This window comes from Aplidium turbinatum, chromosome 12 (assembly GCF_918807975.1).
Source record: "Aplidium turbinatum chromosome 12, kaAplTurb1.1, whole genome shotgun sequence".
NCBI classification, from domain to species: domain Eukaryota; kingdom Metazoa; phylum Chordata; class Ascidiacea; order Aplousobranchia; family Polyclinidae; genus Aplidium; species Aplidium turbinatum.
The window spans coordinates 16,416,261-16,443,719 of NC_137483.1; the positions used below are offsets into that span (position 1 = coordinate 16,416,261).

The following is a 27,459-nucleotide window of genomic DNA, read 5'->3' on the forward strand; positions in this document are numbered from 1 at the left end:
TGACTAAGCGTGCATTTGAAGTTATTATATCTTTTCCAACTACTTATCTGTGTGAAGCAGGGTTCTCTTCATTGTTGACTATTAAAACAAAAACATCAATCTCGCTTAGTTTCCAAAGACGACATGCGAGTAGCTCTTTCAACGACTGTTCCAAGAATCTCCAAAATTGTTCGTGGAAAGCAAGCACAAAAGTCTCACTGATTGACCGTTGAAATTGCGTGTCAGTTATTAATAAAAGAAAAAAAAACTTAAACATTCTTGTGTGCTTTTATCATAGTTATTTAGGACATTTGAGTAGACATTATTTTTCACAGGACCCCGTCAAGGACAATCGTGTCTTCGGCAAATCAACAGCTTGTTTTTGATATTTGCCAAGGTAAATCCAGACAAAAAGGGATGTTTTGCATTTCTTTGCATGGTTGACTGGACACGATGACATCACAAGGGGCCACCAAAACGGTGGGGGTAAATTTTACTATTTTCATTCGGCAAGGGGTAAACAAGATAAAAAAGGTTAAGAACCCCTGGGCTAGATTAACTCGTCAGAATGGTCTCTCGTCACGGTACACAGCACAGCATCATAATGCCACAAAGCTTGTTGCTGTTTTTTGATGTCTCCTCGATTGTACTTTAGCCTACTAGCTTTCATAGTCATGCCTTTGCTCTTTTTACAGCGTTGATATAACGTTACTTCGCCAATGAACGTTCAGGTGCGGATGCAATATTTAGTTCGTCAAGCTTCTATACGCAGGAGGCAAACTTATCCAGCTTTTAGTACAAATTGCTTGCGGTTGTAATGTTTAGGCCTAAGTGTTAGTGTTTGTAGTGTAGGCCTAACTGAATATCTGAGAATGAAGTATAATATCTCAGAGCGCACCAAATTGGAAACGTTTTTCCAAAATCTCTGGGGGAGGCCCCCCAGACCCCCCGCTGGAAGTGTTGCCTTCGGCAACACGCCTTCGCCCGATGGTTACGCCCTTCGTGCCTACTACCTTGCTGCAGCATATTTCCAAGTTGCTTTCCCAACGGTTTAAGCCACCGAACGTCACTGTATATTCGCAATATCTTTGTCTTATTTTCATGACTGATATCGTATGGGCAAAAAACAGCTAAAAAAACAATTTCGTTTGGAGTTCATTTCCTATCATTTTCTTAGATAACAATTAGCCAAATGAACGTTAGAAAAGCCTATTTTACACAGAGGACGTACCGCCTTTTTGTCTACTTATGCTTGTCCTAAAATACCAGAACATTTAGCCTACATCATCGCTGTTGAGGCTATGTAAAATGGAAAAAAAAGCATTTTTCTGTACTCTGCTTTAGGCTACTAACTCGCAGGAAGTGTTATTATCATGTCATTAGCGTGGATATCATAAGAGGTCGTAGGTCTATCCAGGTTTACGCCTGATGGTTAAAGATTTAGATTAAGTGGAGTGTGCTGATAGCCATCTTTGCTGCATAAGAGATTTTCACCAAAGAAGCCCTTACGCCCCTTAGTGTTGCAACGCGTGACTCCAATCATAAACTACAATTGAAAAAAAAAAAAGTTTACTGTCGTATTGCATTTATTAATTATCTTTTTAAATAGATTTGTAATAGTCTCAAAGTACGTCGTATTTTCATGTGACATTTTTATTGCATGCAATATGATGAAAGGAAAGCGCGGTAGATTTAATTGCTTGAAGGCAACTGCTCACTTCCTCAGTTCATGGTGGTTATCGTGAACAGGAGTTAGTAGGCTATAGGAATACCAGGTTGCTTGCTTATACTTCACAAATATCCACTTCTCCTAATAGAAACAACAGACCTCAGCTTTCAGCATTGCAGTTTGAAAGAGTAGGCCTATAGCCTGCGATTTATGGCTTAGCCATGTATTTTTCCTTTCACCAAGCACTCAACTTGTGCTGGTTTAAAACTGAATGTTGTGAACTGAACTGCTGTCCCAAGCCATGTACAAAACATTAGCTTTTTATGGCAACTTGTCATGACAGTGATAGGCTACTTCAGAATTAAGATGATGTCTAAACTTATCAAAAATTATAAAGGTTTTGCAACTGCTTTGACAGCAGCAAAAAAAGGGTCTACCGAGAGATAAGGGTAGAAAACCATGTAACCTACAGCCAATACTAAATTAATAGGCCACAGTAAAGTGTCGTGGTAGGGTTGCAAGAATTAAAACATATGTACACTAGGGTGGGCCGTTTTTGACTTTTTTTCGAAATTAAAAAACGGCTAGTCATAAAAAGTGGCACATGCATGAAAAAATTACGTGTGCAAAATTTCATCAGTTTGGGGGTGCATCTTCTGCCCCCGCAGGGGGGTCAAACTTTCAATTTTTCGAAAAAAAGTGGGAAATTTCACTTTCCGTTTTAACATAATTTTTTTTATAATTTTTCTTATGGCTAGTTATAAACTGTAAGTGGGATGTACCCAGAACTTTCCTATGTAAAGGCATGTTCGAAGCTTAATGTTTACTGCCCCCGCATCGACGACCAAAATGCTGAATTTTCACCAATTTGAGATGCAATTTTGTCATTGTTCGATAAACAAACTTGTCACTAAAGAGCGAGATGGTGTTACCGCAGTAGCCTACGCTCATTTATGTTCTGTCCAGTAACTTTGCATGATAATACGAATTGACAAACTATAATACGTAGTCTTGCTTATATTAAAAGCAATAAGTTAGTAGCCTAAGCTCGATCAGTTAGAGCTATAAAACGCAACCTATAATTTACTTTAGAATAAAAGCAATATGATCTGCTGGTTCCGTAAATGGAATGTACTGTACAGTTTCGACGTGAATTGTTATCATGATTTGTTTACACAAATTTGTCAGTTACAAACCAAAATTAAACGTTCACTTGATAGGCTACTACTACAAGAACCACATACAGGAGTAAACTTTGTTTGACAGCAATGTAACGATAAAAAAGAACTTGTGTTAACAAAAAAAAAACGAAATTGTGTCAAAAATGCAACAAACAAGAAGAACTTTTAACCAGTTCACCAGATTATTGTTCAAACTTAGTGCTGGTGTAAGTCTAATGAATCATAAAATCTTGTTTCGACTGAAACCGAGGAATTTTTTTCCTTGATTGTAATATTGCTTTAATGTACCCATCTCTTTCAATGCTGTCCACCACATGTGATGAGGCATCTGTCACGAGTTTAATGGCTCTCTCAACTGCTTGTGTGTGGGAGGGAAACATAGGAAACAACTGTTGGGGAGGCATCTTTGCTTTGATGTGCTCTTCTATCACACTGCTGTCAACACCACGCATCATTGGGGGTTCCGTAACTGGAATATTTTGCCAGTCTATCATCTCAAAGTAACGTTCGGAACTGAACTGCAATATTGGCAGGGTGAATTTTTGCTGACGAGTGCTGTGAGATGATAATATTCTTGAATTGAAAATTCTTCTCCATCCTAGTTCCCTTACATACTCTTCGGTATCACATATCATTGCAATCAAAATGTTTTCAGGATGGGCATAAAACGCATTCCTCTGTAGTACTTTGTTGACGATATTGCGAGCTTTATTCGATAGCTTCTGAGCAGAGTGTAGAATTTTAAAGAAATGTTTTGGGCCATTAGTGAAATTGCTTTCTTTTTTAATGGCAAGCCATACTGGAATGTAAACATTCATAATACCATAGTCCACAAGTTCCACCAATACAGCTGATGGTACGTTAGCTGCAACATACAAACGTATAATTCTATTGGCTGTGGTCAACCATTTTGAGTGGTTCATCATACCTGGACTCCTAGATGCGAAATGAATTGATATTCCTCCACTTTTCACTGCTCTATGCATGTGTAGAAGATATTTTTGGTCAGTGCTGAGGTCATTTTCATCAATTTCAATCTCTGGTGCCGGAACTGCTTTATATTTTACAACATCTAGTTGTGTGACAGTGGCTAGCTGCTTTCCAATGGGCCCAGTGAAGCTATCAGGTCCGCTAGTATTGCCATCCAGTTCTTTTATAAGATGCCTAAGAGGCAATTCATTACCGTGGAGTAGGCATATTAACCATTGAAGCGGCTTTTGGAAATGATCTTCCAGGAGCTTTATCACGCCGCCTTTTTGACCTGTGTTTACTGCGGTTCCATCGCATCCAATTGCCATTACATTATCGTAGCTAATTTTATTGGATCCAAGATATTCAAGAATCCCGTTAGCTATTGACACACTAGATCCTATGCTTTTCGTATGAATTATTTCTATGTCACAAGGCAATATTAAGCCTAACTAGTCTGCTAGCCTCATAGATTATCGTAAGTTTACACTATATTTACGGAACCTGCAGTTCATATAGCTTTTATTCTGAAGTAAAGTATCTGAACAAACCGACCACTGTAATTTATAAGTTGCGTTTTATAGCTGCAACTGATCAAACTTGCTACTGCTTATCTCTTTTATCTCAGTTCGTAACTACGAAGCAAACCAGTCAGCAAAGTTTGTCAGCAAAGCAAAGCAACATGGTCCAACAAGAGTAACGTGGCGATACCAAGTGAACTGATGTACCTCATTCGTATCATCATGCAAAGTTAATTGACAGAACATAAATGAGCGTACCATCTCGCCCTTTTGCGACAAGTTTGTTCATTGAGCAATGACAAAATTGCATCTCAAATTGGTGAAAATTCAGCATTTTGGTCGTCGATGCGGGGGCAGTATACCTTAAGCTTCGAACATGCCTTTACATAGGAAAGTTCTGGGTACATCCCACATACAATTTATAACTAGCCATAAGAAAAATTATAAAAAAAAATTAGGTTAAAACGGAAAGTAAAATCTCCCACTTTTTTTCGAAAAATTGAAAGTTTGACCCCCCTGCGGGGGCAGAAGATGCACCCCCAAACTGATGAAATTTTGCACACGTAATTTTTTCATGCATGTGCCACTTTTTATGACTAGCCGTTGTTGAATTTCGAAAAAAAGTCAAAAACGGCCCACCCTAATGTACACTGATTTAAAAAAAATTCTCGGAGATACCGGTACTTAGCAAAGCCGGAGTTTTGTGTTTATTTGACCAGGGTGATGCTAGACAAAGCCGGTTTATTTGACCAGTACAAGGAACAAAGTTGCAGCAAGGATATGGAAGAACAACATCCAAAAACTAGAAGCTATTATATGTCCACTTCCTGGCTTGGCATTGCAGTTGTCCGCCGAGCAGCAATAAGTCGAACATGACCTAAAAATTAATGGTAGGCTATAAGTTACCGTACGGTGAGCTTATTTTACAAAAAAACTATGTAGCCTACAGTGTTTCGTTTGTAAATAAAGTGAAGTGTTCGCAACAACAACAGTGGTGCAGTTTTAAAATACAGTAGAACTCGGATGGAATCGCCAGTCAAATCGAATCCGGATTAACCGAGTTCTACTGTAGTATAGCTTACTGTAAATTAATAGCCTACAGTATAAATTATAGGCTACAGATAAAACATCGGCTATAAAAGATGTAAATAATAAGGTTAAATTTAATAAAACATGATTTATTCAAATATTGTTGCATTTCTGTATATACGCCCTTTAACAGTTTAAACTAAACCAAAGGAAAGCTTTGAAAAAAACTAGACCAAGAAAAAGCAAGTGGATTAAACTCGCTAAATCGTCGGCATATAACATGGCAAACCTAAAACGTAAATAACACTGTCTAAAAATAGCTAGGTCTTCAGCTTCGCCGAGAAATCCCAACATAAGAATCCAGCCCATATCAGTTCCACAAATAGTTCCAATGTAAAACTTCTCACTGAACTATTCATTGAAAAAATTCCTTTGAATTTATCAATGATTCGAAAGAATGCGAAGTGGGATAAATATTAAGAAATAGATAGTAGCCTAGGCTACCCCACTAAATTGTTAAATTCAAGTGCTGTATAATATATTGTAGAGCTTTCTCCACACAAGTGTGGTTCGCCAGTGCCAGTGTTTCCGATCTGGGTTGATAAAATCACAGTGATACCACACTATATTGACAAATTCAAGTTTGTTGTAAAGCTTTCTCCACACAAGTTTGGTTCGCCAGTGCCAGTGTTTCCTACCTGAATTGATAAATTAACAGTGATACCACACTATATTGACAAATTCAAGTTTGTTGTAGAGCTTTCTCCACACAAGTATGGTTCGCCAGTGCCAGTGTTTCCACTCTGGGTTTACCGTAGGCTACCAGCAGGGGCGCCGGAACGACTTTTGACTGGGGGGGCAAAATTACGAAAAAAGGGCACTTTTGTTTACTAAAAGGCCAATTTTTTTCAAGTTTTAAGATAAGATATAGCGACAATGCTAATCTATCAGCTCACTATGTATTGAGTAATGATAGCCTACAAGTGTCCGGTATACAAAGATGGGCATCATGCTATGTTATAATAATGTAACCTACTGTCAAGCCTTAAAGCAGCCTGCGGCCATGGCCGCTAAGTAGTGCTTGAATCACCGCCGGTGCTACCTACTCAATCGGCCAAGTTTGGCCGCCGGTCTCTTCTAGCCAATTGCTTAATTTCGTAATAGAATGATCGTGGATTAACTGTCGAAAATATGTAGTATCAAAGAGTGATGCAAAATTAGGTCGGCGCGTCGTAATCACCACTGTTGTATTGTGCGGAAATATTTGTTACGGTATTGATGGAATATATCCATCTGCGATCACCAGCGCTGTAAGTCGATCTTGTTTGTAATTCCCGACGTTTATTTTCACAAAGTCTTAATCCGAAGTGCTAATTTACATCGGCTGGCAATATTGTCGTTTTTATGTCGATTTGATGTTGTCGGACATTGAATCGTTGTTAAAAAGGAGAACTAAGTTAGTTGACATCCCAGGGAAAAACATTTTTTGATCATATTTTGCAAACATCATGATTCTTTTAGTAATGTCCTTCACATCATTGAAATGCTTATTTTATTACCTTGCCGTCACCGTCAATACATGTCGAACGTTATTTTTCGTTGCTAAACAGAATTCTAGGTGAGTGGCGAACTTCTTTAAAATCAGCCACATTGGAGACACTCAAGCGAGTATCGTTAGATGGTCCCGCAGTAGCCTACTAGATTACAATCCAGATAAAGCAGTTATTGCGTGGTGCAACGATTCTATTGTAGGACTTCGCCCAGGCCCAGACTTCAACAACGCTATAAGTCATCATTTTAGCATTGTTGCAAGTTTAATTCTATTTTCTTGTGCTATCGTTAATTTTATTTTGTATTTTGGCCTCCAAGCACGCAGATTTGGCCGCCGAGAAGGAGCTCCCTGTAGGCCACGACGGCTGCCGGAAAAAAAACGAGTTTTAAGGCCTGTAGCCTACTGTGTTGCAAAGTTTTGTGCCGTAAATATTATTTTGAGGCAAAAATGAAAGATGAAACTAGGCTAAAAGCGAATAGCAGAAATTGTTATATTGCAAAACGTGCAGTAGCTTACATGACTTTAAAAGGGCACCATTGCCCCACCTGCCCCTCCATCTTCAGAAAAATTGAGGGCAGGGGGGGCATCCGCCCCCCCTGCCCCCCCGCTTCCGGCGCCCCTGGCTACCAGACACTCGTTAATATTTTTCACTACCAGAAAGCCGAGTTAAAAAATCTGAAAATATTTGATAGGCTACAACAATTCCAAGCAGGTACGTAGTCAGCAAACAGTTTCGGGAGAGAGACAAGTAAGTATCATTGCACACGTCAGCGAGCCCGGCAACGAGTGAACAAAACCGAAGTAGCCTACCCAGTGGAGGGGTGTGCCTGTGTGGGGGGCTTTCCCCATAAAGTTTTAACAAAATAGTTTAAAATTGCGCGTCTTGAAAGTGCTTTTAGCCTATATCTACAGTAAAACTATATCAAATAATGTTTTAACAGAAGGTAACCGGTTTCTTTAAAAAGATTTTCCTCGCGGGGGGAGGGTGTGTGCAATTTTACATAAACCTAACGTTAACCTACATAAACCTAAACCTACGTTACTTACCGTACTGAATGTAAAAAAAGAACAGGTGGTCTTAAAGTTTAGGTAAGCACTGTACTTTATTTAGGACAGTTATCATGCTGTGACGCAGCGTATTTTTACAGTTTAAAAGCTGCAGTGTAGGCTACTGAAAAAGGTATTTGCTTCCGTAGCTCTAGAGGGTTTGCTCAACCAACCATGACAAAGCTCGCCCATATGTTCTGTTGTAATGCGTTGGCGTTGGCAAGTCAAGCACCGTGTTGCACTACCTGACTACAAAGTAAATACTGATGTTGACCAAACAGTAAGCTGTAATGTAAATTTTAAACCTTCCCTCACGCTGACAGATCAATGTAGGCTACATTTTAATGTATAAATTTCATGTAGAAATGACGGATTTTGCTGTCTGGGGCAGTGTTTGCTTATTTGAAAACAGCATCACTTTGATCTGGTGTTTCTGCTATCGTGTGGCCCTTCGCAGCACAAAAGGTTGTTGCTCATGCAGGCTACGTTGGGCCAGGGGTCCGCAAATACTTTCTTATACTTTCTTGTGGCTGCTTGATTGTGCGTGACTCTGCTTTAACCCAACCAGCAAAATCAGTCAACATGATGGAATTTGTTGTCTTGGAACTCACATTGTAATACATTGGCTAAAAAGTGTTGAATGCTGTGGAGTATCATCCCATCTATCCATTATGCTATTTTATGTTCCGCAGAGAAAAGTTTTTAAACAGTTTGTTCCGGAGTTTGTTGAAAGATTCTATTTCAGTAAGAGTAGGCTACTGATGAAGCCGCCTTTACGTCGTCGAAAAAAGCTCTGTAGTACAAATAGATTTTAAGTAGTTGCCAAACCTGTTGTTTAATTTACTCAGTTTATTAAAGCCTAACAAAAGGTGAGTACTAATAGATCTGTTTTGTTACAACATGGCAGGAGGCAATGGTTGATCACGTGATGGACACAACCGGAATTAGAAACCTACTATCTGCGAATCGTCTTAGATTTCCGTTTCAAATGTGTTTTCTTCACTACCACCTTCACTTGCATTGCAGATCAAACAAATAATAATACTGTATGCTTTAAATCAGAACGAAAACATTAATCTTACTTCCCTGGTAAAACTCTTATCATCCGGGTGGCAACTTTCCAAAAGGTACCATAAAAAAAATTCCCTACTTTGAAATTTGACCAATCAGAGTCGCGCTGATCAGTAGGGTAGGCACTTTAACATTTAATACTTTGAACTTTATTTGGTAATTACACAAGAAAAAAACAGCAATAGCAGTGGTAGAATCAAACCCACATCGCCCTAACCCTCTGCGCCAAATCAGCCGATGCCAAACCAATGACGTGATTTAGATACGATTTGCGTTTTTCCGTTGTTCTTCCGAAGTTTTAACATAAGAGGATTTTTTATGATACCTTTTGGAAAGTTGCATCCGGGCACGCCCGAATAGATGATGATACAATGAATTGTGAAAATGGTAGATCTAGGTCGATTTTTCTCAGTCATGTCAACATTGTGCGTAATCGGTGCAACTGCTCGCTGTTGGTGGGATTGACAGAAAATAATTCTTACTGATAGAAATGCACACTTTCCACCATCAACGTGTCATCTTCAAAAGTAAAGTCTACATACAAAATTACTACTACTTCAAACTTCACTAGGCTACTTACCAGCCTTGCTACGAAACTCATTGTTAATGTGTTTGGAAAATTGGTGTTGTTTGACTAAGTAACCGACTTTCTATTTGTATTTAACGGTTTAAACTTCAGCTTTTTGCTAATCCAAAAATGATCCGTTCTACCAAGATACTATCGTCTCAGACAGCAAAATCAGGCCCGGATTTAAGGGGGGGGGGGGGGGCAGAGGGGCAGTTGCCCCGGGCCCCCGACTTTTGAAGGGCCCCCCTATGTGGAAAAAATGTGATTTTGTGTTATTTTTTTCCTTTTGGCCTTTAAAGTTTCTGCAAAATGCTGTGCAGTACTGGACTGATGCTACTGTAGACGTAGAGACGATTTTTCGCGCCGTAGGCGCAAAAAAAATTTTTGCACGAGAGCCCCCCGATCTAAAAGTGCCCCGGGCCCCCATCAGCTAAATCCGGCCCTGAGCAAAATCAGTCATTTTTACATTAATTGCACCTCTGCAGACGCAAACATTGAACCAATGTAAAAATGACGGAGTTTGCTATTTGGGGTAGTCTATTTCTAGCAATATAATGAGGCAATTATTCTGCGAAACTTACTCAATTGTGTAAGCACCAGAAGATAATTGCTGTTGGTTGCGGATTTGCGATGTGATCTGATTGCATGTGAGAGCAGAGCACTGGCCGTTTGTGACGCACTGACCAACAACATACGGCACTGTAAGAAAACACTATTATGAAAAACTAATAAATACAAATAACAGAAGTATTATTTAAAATGATTTCTTATTTATTTATCTGAGATCGTCGATGCCTGGTTCAGGCAAGGTAATTGAAGAAGAAAAATAATAATAATAAAAGCTGAAAAAAGTATTATATGTTGTAACATTTTTTAAACTGTGTAGACAGTGTAGTTTAGAGCTGTGGAATCGGGCGAAAAATACACGACTCCGACTCCTCCGTTTGAAACTAGCAGACTCCGGCTTCAATGTTGCCAGATTTTGGAAGGTTGCCAGATTTTTCTGAATTTTTGTCTTTTTTTATTTATTTTATTTTTTTAATTAATTTCACTCAACTTGTAATTAACTGACAAGAACCAACATTTCCATTCTGGTAAAGTTTTCAAGCGCAATATGAAAAACAACAAACAAAATAATTATGTTTACAATATTTTGAAAAAATATATTGCAAACAAAATTTTATTCATCAAGCCGGAGTCGGAGTTGGCCGTTTTTAATGAGTCCGACTTCGGACACGCCAAAATCTTACGACTCCACGACTCCGACTCCACAGCCCTGGTTGTAAGAGAAAGTTATAATATCATTTTTTCTTCAGCCAACGCAAGCACTTTTTGCCGTTTCCAACTGTCTGTGTTGTGTTGCGTATGTTGTTTCAAAGGGCTCAGAGTAAAACATGATGTTTATACAGTATGTCCTTTTTTATCTATGTTATATACAAGCACAAAAGATCTGCTCATCTGCTGTTGAAAATTGTAATAACCAAGAGAGATTTTTGATAATCTTACTACAAAACTTTGGCACAAAGAAAGACACTTGTGTAAATTCTGAGGTAGATGTAGCCCACAGAAAACGCAATAATTTTTGGAAAAAGTAAGCCACAGACACAAAAGCGCGGTAAATATGTGGGTTGTTAAATAGATACTGTTACATACAATGAAAAGAAATATGTTGCTGAAAGCGGAACTTAACCTAAAGAAATAGTTGTTAATCATTCACTTCAGAAATTGCTGGAATTTTGTGGTTAAAACCATCTAAACGTTTCTGCTTATTTTAAATGACAAGAGGGCGAGGGCATTATCACCAATCGAATTGTTGATCCTAGATATGCTCAAGTGCGCACTGCAATCAAGAACACTCGCTGGCTTTGTGTGACATGTCGCAACGTTCCCCAACTTGAAATAAGAAACATGAAAAGCGAAAGCAAATTTTCATCAAATATTTGCTTTTTCCCTTAAGCCTATAAATAACTATTACAGTACTTCAAGGGATTGGTTCAAATTTCCGCTAATTGGATAAGCAGTGTTCCTTCATTAAAACGCACCCTAAGAAAACATATTCGTCGCGGAAAACTGAGCACACTCTTTTAATTGGGATGTTAGTGAGGCATTAAAGCCACTTTGAAAGGCATAAATTTTAGTTCACTTTTCTGCAGCCAACAAATACCTGTGATTCCAGAAATACTTGCTGTGAAGTCCACCCTGAGACACTGATTTCCCACACCAGAACAGTCAACAGTCGTAAGCTGGCTTTGGACGGGTCCTCCACCGGGAACGTTAATAAAAAACTGAACGCCACTCTGGCACCTTCGAGTACCCGGGACCATCGGCAATGTAGTCGAAGGTGTGACAACTGGAGGGGGAGCTATGCCTCCATTGGGCGCATTGCAGTTATTTGTAGAGCAACAATAGGTATTGCAGGAACTGAAACAAAATGTGTTGTTGAAAATTGAATGAGGCTGTTTATTTGTATTTTTAATTGTATTTAAAATAGTATTTAAAAAAATTATTTAAAATTCTATTGTATCGCACGATTTGAATAGGGTTCAAGTTTCCGCAATGAAAGCTAGTTTAGTTCTAAATTGTAAAAATCTTAAATTCTTTTGAAATTTGCCTGGTCACCATTCTATGATTTCCTTGCTCTATTAAATTTGATAGGGGAGACCGGGGCGTGTTGTAACAATATTGACATATTATCTAATCCTGATGGCTTGTTTAACTTTCGAACGAATGAAATAAAACTTTCGCCATATAAAAATACAATCTTTTGGCAATAAGTTGCCACAGGTTCTATAAAAATATCTTGTCCACAGCTAAAGTTATGACCTTTCAAAAACGATGAAAAAAGTCTTACAACCCGCCCCGTGCTCGGGTCGGTAGTAACACTTGAAGGGGCGAATTGTAACAAACGAAAACAACCGCATAAACGCATTGGAAATGCATTTTTATTGTTATACTTCAACGAAATGTTAAACTCAAGTGTAACAGAAAGTATTAGCCTACGATAGACCAATTGGGTTACTATAAGGCTGTAGGTCTCAGAGCGGGTGTAACCAGGAGGTGCAAAAGGACAGGATTACTACTATTAAACAAATTTCGATTACTGTTAAGTTCAATTAGCCTACAGCTGAAACCGCAGGCTTGGATGGGCATGGATTACTAAACCGGCCTAAACGAAATTGGTGGTTTTTAGTATAGGCTACTGCCAACAACTTGAGCAACTCGAAGGTAAACCAAAAAAGCAGCAAAAATAATATCTTCATTATGCACATGAGACAACATCGCAAGGTACGGTTACCATAGTTATCTAGCAAATTAGTTTTCATCATCCGAGTCGCAGTTATGACATAAATACGAATAATTCATGTCGGGGGTGCACGCTCTGTGGGCCCACAAGTGACAGACGACACATTGAATCCAAAGCTCGTTTGAAATGTTCCATACAAACCAAATAGTAATTTTCTTCGTCATCCGAAGAATCAGTTAGCGTGGCTCGCTTTTTCTTGGGGTGTTATTTTGTTTTCTTTTTGTCGACTTTTTGGGCAGCATTATTTTTCATTTAGCTTTAGCAGGGTTATGTCTCTCCGCTTCTCCTATTGCTTTCTTGGCTGGCGCATCCGTTAAAATTTCTGCTTGCATCTTTTTTTGTTAGGATCCAACTATTTGTCTTGGTGGTGCTTTTGGCAATGGACGAAGTTCTTCAGGATTAAAATTAGAATTAGGCTGAAACATTTATAAATTTAATACATTATACTGTTTTGCTCGGGGTCAGATGTAACACATTTCAAATGTTACAACCAACCCCAGTCAATTTGTTACAACCGGCCCAGGCCCATGGCAGTCAGTAATTACCTTCGTTCACCACTTGCCCAGTCAACTGACTAGTTCATAAAGTATGCACCAATAAACTATAATTAATGCTTAATCAGACTGTGTGCTTTACAAATTTTTAAGTTAAATGGTTGAACAACACTAACAAAAACTAAATAAGTAAAAAAAGTTACTTTATTAACTGAAATAAATGTTTTTGTCCACAACTTCGTTTGTACTTCAGGAAGCCTGCTCAAACTTTCAATGGCGGAAATGAACTGAAAGGCGCATGCGCTATGTTAATCACGTGATTCCAGTTTGTCTGTGGGTGGCGCATTTTAGAGTGTTACAACCGACCCGTGTTACATCCATGATTTCCATCCATGACTTCCATCCATGATTGCAAAGCGATTATCCGCTACGTAACCTAAGCAGACTGAATTCAGCAAAACGGCATCCGTTTATGACGATGCCTTTGCTGAAAGCTATTGATCATCATTCAAACAATTCATGGTCATCCAAAAATAAGAAGTCCAAACATTTTAGGGTTCAACCTTCCTTTTAAACTTACACGATTCCGACACCCAGCGATTCCGACACCCAGCATTCCGACACCCTTCATGTCCCAACGTATCAAGCAAGCATTAAAATTGCTAATGCCCAATCTTAATCTGTTGTAATGTTATTCAAACCGGTCTCTAGAGTTTGTAAACAGAGGAAGCCAAGCGGTGCAAAGCTGAGCACGAACGCCTTTGAACGAGACAGAACATGGCGCACTAAGCTATGATTCCCTGCAGGCTGCTTACAAAAGTACAGCCATTGACAAAAGTTTCAGGACTCTTTGCATTTTTCGACATACTTGATGGGTAAATTTGTGTACAACATTTAAGTTGCTGTCCTGTTTCCAATAAAAGCACTGATAGAAAACAGGGAAACAGGTCGCTGTACATCAGAAAATCAGTTACCAGGAAGTCTTAAATTCGTTAGAAAAATTCACTTGTCGATTAAAGCTGTCATAAAAACACACAAAAATAACGTTTTTTTTTTGCAAAGAAATATAACCTATAGTTAAAATATGGTAAATCTTACTCTCTTAGAGTGTGATGACATCATAATAATCTACATCAGTACATCAGTGCCATCTGCAAACCACTATCAGCAAACCAGGTTGTATCGATTCGTTTTACGTCAACATTTTTTCACTTCTCTGCGATGTCGATACTGGGGGAATTCCATTAGGGTATTGAGAACCACCTCGAAATTTATTGTCTTGGCTCATAAAGCAAATCATTGCTGTTTGGTTCATTACAACCACTTATACAGTCCATTATGATGATGGGATGCCGATTAACAAGCACTACGCACTTTAACTCTGGTAATATACTACTCTGTTGCTGAATATTGTGCACCTGCCTGGGCACAGTCAGTCCATGCAAGCAAAGTTGATGTACAGTTGAGAACCACAATGCGTCTGATCGCTGGAACACTGAAAATGTACCACACAATGGTTACCAACAATGTGCAATATTCCTCCACCACACATCCGAAGATTAGCGCAGCAACTTCATATTTCCCCCCACGAATTCTCAACTCATTAGAAAATCTTCCAGTAGTTCAACAAATTGACTAAGCATCAAAAGCTTCGCGATTTAAATCAAGACGCCCTTTCTACAAAACCAATCCACCCTCGATTAACTCTTAAAAGGTTGGGCTCCTGGAGTCTTGCTCAGTTTTTTTTTTTGGGGGGGGGGGGGCTGTAGATTCTTCTTATGCTTTAGGAGTGATATATCTGTTATCTTTTAAAGCACGGTTTCAAAATTTGGCATTTACTTTGTAAAATTATTCACGCTGAGCATATCCGAAAATTAAAACTATGTGAATTTTATAACTGCTCATGTACGTTGAAATGTTGAGGTGACTTATGGCTGTAATTGTAGCGTGAGTTTACACATTATTTTTTGGTAGAGTAATGAAGAACATGCATTGCAATGCTGTGATTAAAATTTTTTTACATAATTTTACATAAACAGTTAGGATTAACGAGACATGGGCCAAATTAATTACTTTCATCCAGCTGGTGGGAAAATTTTGAACAATAGAATATAAAATATTCCAGAGGATGTGCTGAGAAATGCCTTATATCTCTCAATTTATAACGTTTATTCGCTCAAAATTTCAGCTCAATAGAGGTGAATGAAAGTTGGGAAAAGTCAAGAAATCTCGTAGTCGCAGCCTCAGTGGTTTTAGAGATACAACTGTTGATACAAAAAAGTTGAATTGACAGCCCCCCCCAACCTTCAAAGGGTTAATATTATAATGGAGTGGCAGAACTTCTTAAACAACAAAATTTTTCCTCGTGGAAAATTAATGAAAGATCCAACAAAAGCTCTCCCAGACTTTGACGAGGCTACCAGAAAATTATGGTTCACTGCAAACCGCATAAGATCAAAACAAACTAAAACAAATGACAACCTTTACCGATGGGGAATGACAACTCAACCAAACTGCCCAAAATGCAATGTCCCAAATCAGTCCACAGACTATCTCATATTGGAATGGCCAGTAACCAAGCTTCTGCCTCTTGCAAGCTTCTTTCCTGACGTCACATATGTAAGTTGGAATACGCCAATTTTTGCTTTTATCTGATGACTGGATACCTCAGTCATCATATCTAGACTGGATACCTCACAGCCCACCAATACAACAACATCCTTATGGATAGACTAAATAAAAACTGCTTGGACTAGTTGCGTCATACGATTACGAAACAACATTATGATGAATAAATAATTTTGAATACATAAAGATTTAACTTACTTAATCGTGGAAGAAACCTGAGTGAGTTGTTGTTGGATTCGTGATGTGATCTCATTGCATGTGACAGCAGAGCATCTGCCATATGGGACACATTGGCCAACGACATAGGGCACTGAAACAGAAGATAACCGTGCAAAAAATACAGCTTTAAATTGATTGTTGTATTCTACAAGATGACAACTTTGTCTTTTGCCTGGGTCTTTCAAACCAGACAAATTTGATGGCAAAAAGCGAAATAAAATCCCTTCAAGGGGAAAGTGGTTTAGAAAAAAAAAAAAACGAAATACAATTACCACAATATTTATTATTTGAATCCAAAGAAAGTTTGAACCAAAGTTCTTGTGTCAAAATAAAATAAGGAATCTAATTCAAGTTTTGAACAACCATACACTATTTAATTAATTTTAGCTGCTTGCTTTAAGTGAAATATAATTTGAAAAAAAGTTCTCAATTGTGAGTTTTTTGTTGCAAGAAATTTCTCTACGAAGGTTGACGAAAAAAAACAGCGAAAAACAGGAGTTGCAAAGGTGAAATATTAATTGTCTGCCGAGGTTCTTCTTCTCTCGTTTGACTTGTAGCAGCTTAGATTGGCAATGCCTCCTCGTGCAGCCAAGATACGGTAGTTGGGTCCAGTTGTCGAATACCAGTGATTCCACTTGGGGGTCGTAAGATGGAACATTCGTGGAGTATGTGTTGCATTGTTTGTTCTACCGCCCCGCAGACACATATCGGCGAATTATGCAACCCCCACCTAAACAGATTAGCTCCAGTACAGCCAACGTCACATCTGATCCTGTTCAATGTGACCCATGCCTTTCTTGAGAGGTCTGCTCCAGGAGGGATGGAGAGTGCTGGCATAACTGAAAACTGGGGAGGGATATGTGGCAGCTCGTTCCATTCTTGGGCCCATGTTTCCATGCAGCTGAAGTTCTTATCCACAAGTTGTATAGCGTATCGATGGAATGGGCGCCTTGATGATAGGCGTTGAGGTCTGACTGGTCCATTTGTTTGGGAGTGACTGTGGAGAAGGTGTTGAGGATCGAGTCTCGCATGTAGAGCCAGTTTGTAAGAGGCTTCTTCCCTACGGACATGAGAAGGAGCAATGCCAGCCAAAGTTGGCAGATGGAAAGCAGAGATTGTTGTTTTCGACGCATTCAGTTTGAGCCTCCACTTGTCCAGATAGTCAGCCACCAGTTTCAAGTCAGTTTAAAGTTTTCTTTCCACCTCATGCCAGTTCCTGTGAGCATATAGAAGAGCTAGATCATCCGCATAGCCATACTGTTGCGATATAGTGCATGGGAGGTCACTTATATAGTCTGCCGAGGTGAACAAAGAATTACACTAGGGTGCCGCAACCTATTTCTCATATATATTCATTTTTTATCTGTCTTCAAATGTTTAGCTTGGATCATAGTTGTTTAGCTTTAATAAAAATTTTGTACACGATTATTTTTGCTACATCATTAAGGGCAATATTTTTGTCATACTGTATACAATGTAAAATTAGATAATACGAAACCAAGGAAGTTTTCAGAAATATTTGATAAAACTACCATTCAACGTTTTATAAGCAGAGAAAACTTTTTCTCGAACCGTTAAAAATTTCATGATCAGATCACCGCTTCAAGGCGTGATTGAAATCTACAAGTAAATCTCAGAGGTGGGAAGTAGCGCGCTACTTTTGTAGCGGCGCTACTTTTTCGGTAAAAGTAGCGGTAGCGGCGCTACTTTTTAGTTGGAGTAGCGGCTGCAGGAGCGGCGCTATTTTTTTTCCAAAGTAGCGGTAGCGGGATAGGCGCTACTTTTTATCAGTCGTACTCCCGCTACCCGCTACTTTTTAATTTAAAGTGAAAACAATACTCGTTTTTTACGCAACGCTGGCGTGGTCAAGCAGTTATATTATATAGCCTATATAATCGGTTTAGTTGCAAAGTTTCGATCTTTTGGGAATCTCGTTTTCTGGTGTGGAGCTGCGATCCTGCGATCAAGGTATGAAATTGATACTGTTCATTTTCACTTTAATAATAGCCGAAGTAAAGCTGTATATGGTTTATAGAATACCGTATAGACTACATGTAGTGAGCATTGCCTCATCAGTCATCACCTATGCCAAGATGTCCAAAAATAAGGTTTTATAGTATTGGTTAAAGTAAACCTGTTGACAAATGGTTAGCTAAGATATTTGTTGCTGATAAAATTTTCTTACACGATGGTTTTTGTTAAAAGAAATCATTACAGGGCAATTTTGTTGTGCTTAAAACTTAGAAGTTACAACATAGTTTATCTTATTTCTAAACAGCTCATTTATTTCTAGCTGAAGTCAACTTTTTCGGCGAATATCTCCGTGTGATCGGCAAGTCCAAAGCGTATTACCGAGTCTTGCTTCCAATCATTACAATTTGCGCGAAGAAGTTGACGAGATCAGTGATTTTGTGACCTGTGAGGAGTTGAGAGTGAAAGTCCTTGAAGGGGTGAAGAAACGATTCAACGAAATGAAATACGTTACCGCATCATGTCGTCATCCCTCCTTCAAGACGTCGTGGCTACTATTTATGCACTAGCCTACGTTTCCACGGATGATGCTGACGCAATGCGAGAAAAAGTCAAGACAGATGTAATTCGACTGTTGCGCGAGACATCAAGCCAGGTTGATACCGAGAAGAGTGACACCAACACCAGTCACGACTCCGAGAATGAATTTTTTTGCTGTATTGGCGCCATCCCATGAAACGTCGGTGCAGAAGGAAACAGCAATTGTGGACGCCTTTTTTTCGGACAGAAGCAAGTCCTTGAGCTTTTCGAATACCGAGTTAAAACATCTGCTCATTAAATACAACACCCCATTCCTTCCAGTGCTGCGGTGGACAAACTTTTCTCTGTTGGAAAAGATGTGCTAAATGAAATTTTCAAACGCGAATTAAGCATTAAAATACGTAAACTGAACATTCAAGAATACACTTCAAAAAAAATTATCGAAAAAAATTTGTTTTCAATGGCGCTGGCAAGGCCCAAAGTCCAATGTTTCATTTATTTTCATTTATTTTTCAAAATGACCAAAAAGTGCAAACACAGCTCGAGAATACGTCACAAAAGACAGCAATAACAAAAGCCACGTTACAACATCTGATGTTTTAACATCAGATGTGAGGTTTTGAGCAAACTGTCTGATGTTTTGACGTTGAAATATGTTGGTTTGATGTACATACACACATACCCTACAGTTAAATCGCCGGCAGTAACAACTGTTGCGTGATCAGCTGATTGCTCGTCTTTTGTTACGTAGACTGTACAGTCGTACGCTTCGCTGCTCAGGCCCATTCTGATTTTGAAAGCTCTGACAAAAGCACGCGCGCAATGATGGTCAGACCGCAATGGGGCAAAATTTTATTGAAAATCGTTTTATGGTAGCATGTTAAACACAAAGAACGTGGAAAATCACCAAGTCAGGTTTTTCCTTTAGTATCCCTTTAAAGCCAAAGCGGGCAGGACTTAATGACTCTCATTTTAAAATGCTCGTGTTTTTGAAAGATGCGTAACAATAAATTTCCCTTAGAATGTGTTTTCTATAACGACGTTAAAATGACAGTGTAAACGAATGATGACATTCGTTTTCAAGGTCACTTTTGAGTCACTCGGGACTTGAAAAATGTTTCCTACTGTCATTTTGGACAAAAGTAGCGGAAGAAGTAGCGGTAGCGCGCGCTACTTTGGTCCGAGTAGCGGTAGCGAGTAGCGCGCTACTGTTGTAAATTGGTAGCGGGTAGCGGTAGCGCGCGCTATTTTGGTCCAAGTAGCGGTAGCGGGTAGCGCGCTACTTTAAAAGTAGCGGGTGCCCACCTCTGGTAAATCAGCATCAGGCATTGCAGAGTGCAAAAACAGTGTTGCAGAACGCGTTTTCGAATATTAAATTCTCATCAGTGCAACTACGTTTATGAACGCAATAACAACGGTTAAATTTAAACTCAATACAATACATTACAAAGATTATAAGGACATATTCTCAGAGTTCAATTGAATATTAATAAATCCAGAGACATCAGAAAATCACTTCCCGCATGCAATTCCAGACCGACATTACTCGCTTAAGTTTTTTTTGTTAAAACAGACTTAATGTTCAAAGCAAAAACAGCCATCACAATTGAAGTATACCGGAAGTATACCACTGGGCTACAACATTAAGAAGAAAAAAATCTTCTGACGAAAAAATCGGAAGTAATAAGACTCACCACAGAACCTCCGGAAAGTGCTGTTTTTGCTTTGAACATTACATGAACATCTACCGAAGTATACTAATTTACAGTACTTAGTTATTAATATCAATTCAATATGATTTCAGTGATTATAATACAATGTAACATAATAATAATAATATTATGGTTTTATTTATTGTCGCTCTACAACAGCTAAAGTCTTTTAGCGACAGGGCTCATTTTTAATTTGTATCAGGTTTACGATGTTATCACATTATTACCCGACTCATTCTCACTGCGCTATGCAGGATAGAACACAATCGGTACCGTTTTTAAAGTCTTCGGTTTGACCCGACCTGGAAGCGATCTCAGATCTACCAGCACCAGAGCCGAAGGCGAAACCACTCGGCCACTGAGCTGGTTTACAATGTAACATAGTAGCGTATCCAATTAATTAGAATATGTCCTTATAATCTTTGTAATGTATTGTATTAAGTTTAAATTTAACCGTTGTTATTGCGTTCATACACGTAGGTGCACTGATGAAAATTTAGTATTCGAAAACGCGTTCTGCAACACTGTTTTTGCACTCTGCAATGCCTGATGCTGATTTACCTGTAGATTTCCATCACGCATTGAAGCGGTGATCTGATAATGAAATTTTCAAAATCGGAAGTAATAAGACTCACCACAGAACATCCAGGAAAGTACTTTTGAAAGAATTAAAGAGCAATTATTCCAAGTAAAGGAAAACCATCATAAAATATGCTAAACCTGATTATACTATTAAACATGAGAAAGCTTTTCAGGACAGGAAGATTACAGTATAAAAGAATGTGCGATTATGATATTTTAAGAGTAGTTTTTTACAGTCGCACGCATCAAAAATACTTTGGTTTAAACAGCAAACTCAGTCCTTTGAAGTCAACGAATTTCTCCATTTGCTGCTCCTAATTTTTTCTTCAAACTTTAATGCGGTCCTTCATGCTTACACTTTTGCACAACCCTGATCCCAGCAAATTGAATATCGATTTTTGGCTGTATCAAATTGAACTGACTCGCGTGAAAAGTTAGTGTGGATTAAAACACAGCATTAGGCTACCGTTTTGCCCTTATAAGTTTGGTAAACCACAAATAGAAGGTCCGCTTTCAAAACGAATTAATTATTTAGCGGATTTTTTGTACCTCAAGCGTGACATGCCAACCAACAAAGCATGAGATCACAAAGTTTCTTCCATCTTTTGTTTTAATCTTCCATCAATATTATATTGAGCACATCTTTTGATTCTTTTTTTTTAAGTATTCATAGAGTCTATGTCATAGGATCATGCAGAAGTTGTAGATCACAAGGCATTTGAATAAATGAATAGCAGAAAAACTAGGATGATGATGATTGGGGTGCGAAAGTAAATGTTGACGACATCTATAGTAAGTGGGAAACGTTATAATAATTGCAATAAATTGACTTTCGCTTTTAGCCGCATAGGATCGTTGTTTACTTCACAAATGTAGATACAAACAACCTCTTAGCCTGATGCTACCGGTTCTCTGGGGTAGGCTAGTTGCTTAGCAAGTTTTACATATCATCAACAGTGACGTAACTTGCCATTGGATGTTGTGAATATTTTTTGAGTAAGAAATCCTTTTGGTTCAACCCACTAGTAGGCTACAAAGCAGCAGTAAGCTATGATATGCCAAAGAAACGTTGGGGCGCTGGATGTGCTGGAAGGTTAACTAAATGTCGTTTATTTATTTTTTCTTTCATGCTTTTTTATAATCAAGCCACAAGAAAAGCTTTACAAAACTTAAGTTAATAAGATTAAAATTAAATGAAAATGAACTATATGAAAGAATAAAAAAATATCGTATTTTAGTATCAGAATATTTATGCATATTAGTTTGTATCCTCTGTGGATTCTTTTCCTGTATCGTGGGCCCATCCTTTAGAATTTAGATGTTTGGTGTTACAACCCTTCATTTCCTTTGTAGCCTACTACATGAGAGTTTGAAAAATAAGGTTGCGTTTAGCACCAACACTATTTAGCATCTTGAACTGTAATGCTTCAAGAAACTGTTAAAGATCTTTCTGATAAGGATGGTATCTACATACGTTACCGTACTAATGGCTCTCTGTTTGACCTTCGGCGTTTTGGAGCACGTACAAAAATACAAACACAGCCAATGCATGAACTGCTGTTTGCTGATGATGCAACCTTGTTTGCCCACACAGAGAAAGCACTGCAACGCTTACTTCTTGTTTTGCAGAAGCTGCCAAAATGTTCGGGTGAGTGATTAGCCTAAAAAAGACAGAAGTGCTACATCAGCCTACACCTGCGGAAGTATTTTTCCATCCTCATATCTTTGTCGACCAATCAGAGCTCAATGTAGTGCAGACGTTTTCATACCAAGGATACACCATATCTTCATATGCTAAGATTGACAAGGAAATAAAGTGCAGACAGGCCAAAGCAAATTCTGCCTTCCGCAGGCTTCACAAACGAGTTTGGAACAATCATGACATACAAAAGGAAACAAACATCATGGTATAAGAGGCAGTTGTTTTAACATCTCTCCTTTATGGATCAGAATGCTAGGTACTATATCGCCAGCATGTACGACTCCTGGAACGTTTTCACTAGCGTTGCCTCAGATTTATTCTGAACATTCACCGGAGCAAACATGTCCGAGACACTGAAGTCCTCCAACAGGCATCAATCTCTAGTATTGAATCATTTCTGTTAAAAAGACAACGACATTGGATCGGCTATGTTTCCAGGATGGACAATCATATACTCCCCAAGATCACCTTACCACCCTGAAGAAATCACTGAAATTATGCAACTCACACATTTGACATTGGATTAACCTTAAAGAAGATAAAGATGCGTGGCTCATGTGCACGAGACCGTCTCCAAGTATCAAGAAATGCCCATCACCAACCAAAAGAAAAAGTGTCGCAATAGATAAAACCGTGGGAATTTTTCATCATCACCAAAGGCAGGCTTTCCATGTTATTGTTAAGGTCGCACCGGCCAGTCACGCATCGTGCTTTTTAGCCATAAGAGGGCTTGCAAATGATGTGATTTTTTAACCTGCCATCTTCGTTCCGAACGACTGCCATATATAAGAGTTTGAACAATCTGAAAAAATAAAGCGGGAATCTAGGTGTTTTGCGCCATCATATTTTACTTTTTTTTGGAGTTTTTTGAGCATCTTGTTTTTACCTCCAAAAGTGAAGCGCAGGTACAAAGCTACCGTGACAACCTTTTACACTTTTGGGCGTTTGCTCTGAGCTCAGTGAAAAAAGAGTTGCCTGATTGGAAACATTTATCAAAATTTGATTCGGTGTGATTCGACCCTCTGTAGAGTGAATGGAAGAGTGATTTGGTTGGCTGGTTGCATCATGCCTTCAAGGCAATAGCTACGTAAAACAAATGCTTCAAAACAACCAATTTACCGGCAATTTTGATTTGTTTCAATGTAACAAAGCTTGGTATCACACTGAGCATTTAGCACGAATCTAGCACTTCCTTCAAAAACAACATTAAAAGAAGTGAAAGACTGTGTTATTCTTCTGCAGTGTGGCTTTACACGATTTTGATTGCATTGCATGAAGTTTAAAACGTAAAATCCACGCAAGAAAAGCATTTTGTTTTTGCCAATACAATGCAATGAAACTAAATTAGTTGATATTATTGAATGTTGATCAAAGAAAAAGCAAGAATTTAGTGATGGCAGCAAATCGAAGTCGGTCTGTGCATGTCTTTTACAATGTAATCGTCATTTATTTATAGCTGAATGCTTGGCCTATGTAGAGACGCCGACTGACAATTTGTTGCCGAAACAGTAGCTGAAACGCTATGCGGAACATCACCAAGTAAATAAAGCTATGAACCTTTCAACTATTTTTGAAAGTAAACCATAGAATCTCCCCCGAAAAAGGGAATAACACGCAGAACGTCTTGATATCGCAACAAAGTAACATGCTTTTGTTGCTGGCTGAAGATTGGTGACCAGGCAAATTTCAAAAGAATTTAAGGTTTTTACGGCATTAGAATTAAACTACCGTAGCTTTAATTGCTAAAACTTGAACCGTATCCAAATCGTGCACAATAGCTAGAGTTATCGTATAAAAGTAGTAAAATAAAATAAAATTTAGTAAATATAATTACTTATAATATCAATTAATTTTTGAAGACCCATGCGTGCGTGAGCTTTTTACAATGTGCTGCAGTATTAGACGTGACTGGAGCACGCTTGCGTCAGTTATTCTGATTAATTTGAGACAACTGGGTGTAGATTAAAATTGGCTTTGAGGTCAGAGTGTACAATGGACCTTCAGCAATAACTTTGATTAAACGCAAGATATCATAATCTTGTTCTTGGAAAATTATTCCACAAACAAGATAACACCTGCTGTGCAGCTAACAAGATATTGTTATTGAAGACGACTCAAATATTACAGTGCCATGTGCAAAAATATGATACCATATCCTGTTTTTATTATCTACGTTAACAAATTAACATCCCTATGATGCCTATAATAATATGCAATACTTGATGCCAACCCCGCATCTTTGTAGTAAATGGCGTAAGCTTTTTTCCGCTGTTACCTGAGTTACCTATTGATCAAGTACAAGATCTGTTGAAATCGAACCTATTTTTTTACAAACCGTAGTAAATCAAAGAGGAGTTATTCAAACAAACAGTTGTGGAATTAAGTTTCGTTATAGGCCTACAGTATATGGACACATTGCGCACAAAACACCATTATGTTTTTATCCAACCTCCCTTTCATAACTTCAGGGCATCCCGATACGAGAACGACATTTTATCAAATGCTCAGTGAGTGGTTTTCCAAAAGCAAAAAATAGCACAGTCTCCGTTAATACGTAGCCCACACATAATAACCTACCAAAATTCAATTAGTCTGGTTCAAAATTTTATAAAAATTTGTTTGCTTTCCCAATGGAAACATAACGAGTCATGGACTAAACTTTTTAATGGCTGCTTTGAAAAAGAGCATGTCAGAAACCACGTGAAGTTTGACATTGCACACTTTAGTACTACCCCAGATAGCAAATCAACCGTTTTTTACATTGATATAACGTCTGCAGACGTTGAATTAATGTAAAAAACGGTTAATTTGCTGTCTGGGACAATACAACCTGCGGCAGACCACGAACGCTCTTTTGTGATAAGTTGAAAGAGCAAACAAAACCTGTGTTAGCTTTGCCATCGTTGGAAACGAATTCTAATGTTTTTACATTTGTTTGCTTCATGGCTGTACTTAGAGATAGGTGCCGCAGGTAGCCACTAGCCATAGTTCGCTAGTATGCTCTCGGGTTACTAATGTTGTTAGTTGCGAAATGGTGCTCTTTTCGAATAGCCTACATTTTTTATGTTTTTTTGTCTTGAAATCCAGTGAGCACGAGTATAATGATGGGAGAAGGTACAGGAACGATGCATCAGTCCAGGATTTTCTATGGTCATAAAATGAAGTTACAGCGATTTCCAATTTTCTTCCGTCAATTTTGTTAAAAAGCATCATTTTATAACAACGACAAATCAGACTAACAATTATTTTCCGAACACAATTAATTTTAAAATAATACTTTGCATTAAAAACGGTAGAGTCAGAGTGCCTAACTCAACTTTAAAAATATTGCGTTGCTTGATTTTCAACTTATGCATCAAGCATCTTTGGTGGAGCAAATTGCCCAACGCTGCATTCACAAGAAAATGAGCAAACGTCATAGAACTTGTAGTAAATTAAGAAACCGACACTTTCCAATGAACTAAATATTTTTTATTGGACATTGTCGAATGGCTTAAATTCTTCAATTGATGTTTTGGTAAATTTAAAGTAGGCTACATCTGGAAATTGATAAGTAGGCTAAATATTTTAGCAACCTTGGTAAGTTGTGGATAGCGAAAACTTCTGAATCGTTACACCAAATAGGTATAATTTGTGCTTCTTCATTTTGCTCATCGTTTTCAAACTAAAAAAAAAAACTTGGTGCAAAATCACATCAAATTGTAAATTTTTATGCTTTCTGCATTTTGAGACTACAAGAATTATTTCGAAAACAATAAATTATGCCTCGAAGCGAAATATGTTTGTTTTTAACAACCCTACTACAAAGTAAAAAAGGGGGGTTTGCGACACTTTTTAACCTTGAATGGGCGTAAAGTCCACAAGGGATCCACGTAAAGCAGATACTTATAGCATCTAAATACAATGAAAAAGACGATGATTCAAATATTTTTTTCACACTACTACAAAGGCTGGTATTTTAAAAGTAGCCTGCTCTACTGTACACCTCTGGTCAAGGGTAATCAAAAATTATATGGAAGAAAAAAAAAGAAGATTTTTTAAATATTACTATGGTCTATAAAACAAAGCTATGTGGTCGTTTAGAAAGGTTGAAAAATCCGGTGATGCTAGTATTAAACTTTTCATACCTGTTAATGTTCCTTGTATGGTGGCTTCAAATTCGACACGAAGACATTGAGTTCCATAGCCAGTGCAGGTGGTCGTAGAAAGCTTACTGGAAACCGGACCTGATCCAGGCACTTTAATTGAAAACTGAACACCACTCTGGCATTGCAGACATTCAGTGTACTCAAGCAAAAACACAAACAAAAATAAAAAGCGCAACATTCTATTCACGAGCACTTATTGGTTTTAAAATTTTGTCCTTTATTAAACACGCAGCAAATTCTACAACAAATAAGATTCAACAGCAGGCAACAGTCAACAAGATTAATAACAATGAGGAAGACATGTTGCAACAATCATCACTCATAGCCCAGACAACAAAGTCTGTCATTTTTACATTGATTCAACGTCTGCAGACGTTGAAAAACGGTTGAATCAATGTAAAAATGACGGATTTTGTTCTCTGGGAAAGTGATCCATCGAACATACCAGGAGCAAAATTTGTAAACGTTGCAAACTTTCTTGTTTCCGTTGATTGGGCGTGCTGTTGCCCAAAGGGTGGGATTCATGTGACAAAGACCAGTTAGGTTCAAAAACGTTTCTGCAATGTTTTTGTG

General features: G+C 38.3%; 1 protein-coding gene across 1 annotated transcript; it reads right to left on the reverse strand.

The window, feature by feature from the left end:
- Positions 1-1,606: 1,606 nt before the first annotated feature.
- LOC145781357 (uncharacterized) lies at positions 1,607-27,158 on the reverse strand. Its single transcript, XM_082593141.1, has 6 exons — positions 26,866-27,158; positions 16,211-16,322; positions 11,751-12,007; positions 10,168-10,285; positions 4,963-5,196; positions 1,607-2,181 (listed from the first exon to the last, which is right to left on the reverse strand). The coding sequence occupies exons 1-5, from the start codon at positions 27,062-27,064 to the stop codon at positions 5,061-5,063; spliced, it is 822 nt and encodes a 273-aa protein (XP_082449267.1). The 5' UTR covers positions 27,065-27,158; the 3' UTR covers positions 1,607-2,181; positions 4,963-5,060.
- Between the last annotated feature and the right edge of the window lie 301 nt (positions 27,159-27,459).

Bases quoted from the DNA above. Each gene is read 5' to 3' on its own strand.
- LOC145781357 (XM_082593141.1), bottom strand. From the start codon at position 27,064: ATGTTGCGCTTTTTATTTTTGTTTGTGTTTTTGCTTGAGTACACTGAA. The intron at 16,323-26,865 runs GTATGAAAAGTT...CTTCTGTTTCAG, and splicing joins CATACAAGGAACATTAACAG to TGCCCTATGTCGTTGGCCAA. The intron at 10,286-11,750 runs GTATTTGTTGGC...GTTTTCTTACAG, and splicing joins AAGTATTTCTGGAATCACAG to TGCCGTATGTTGTTGGTCAG.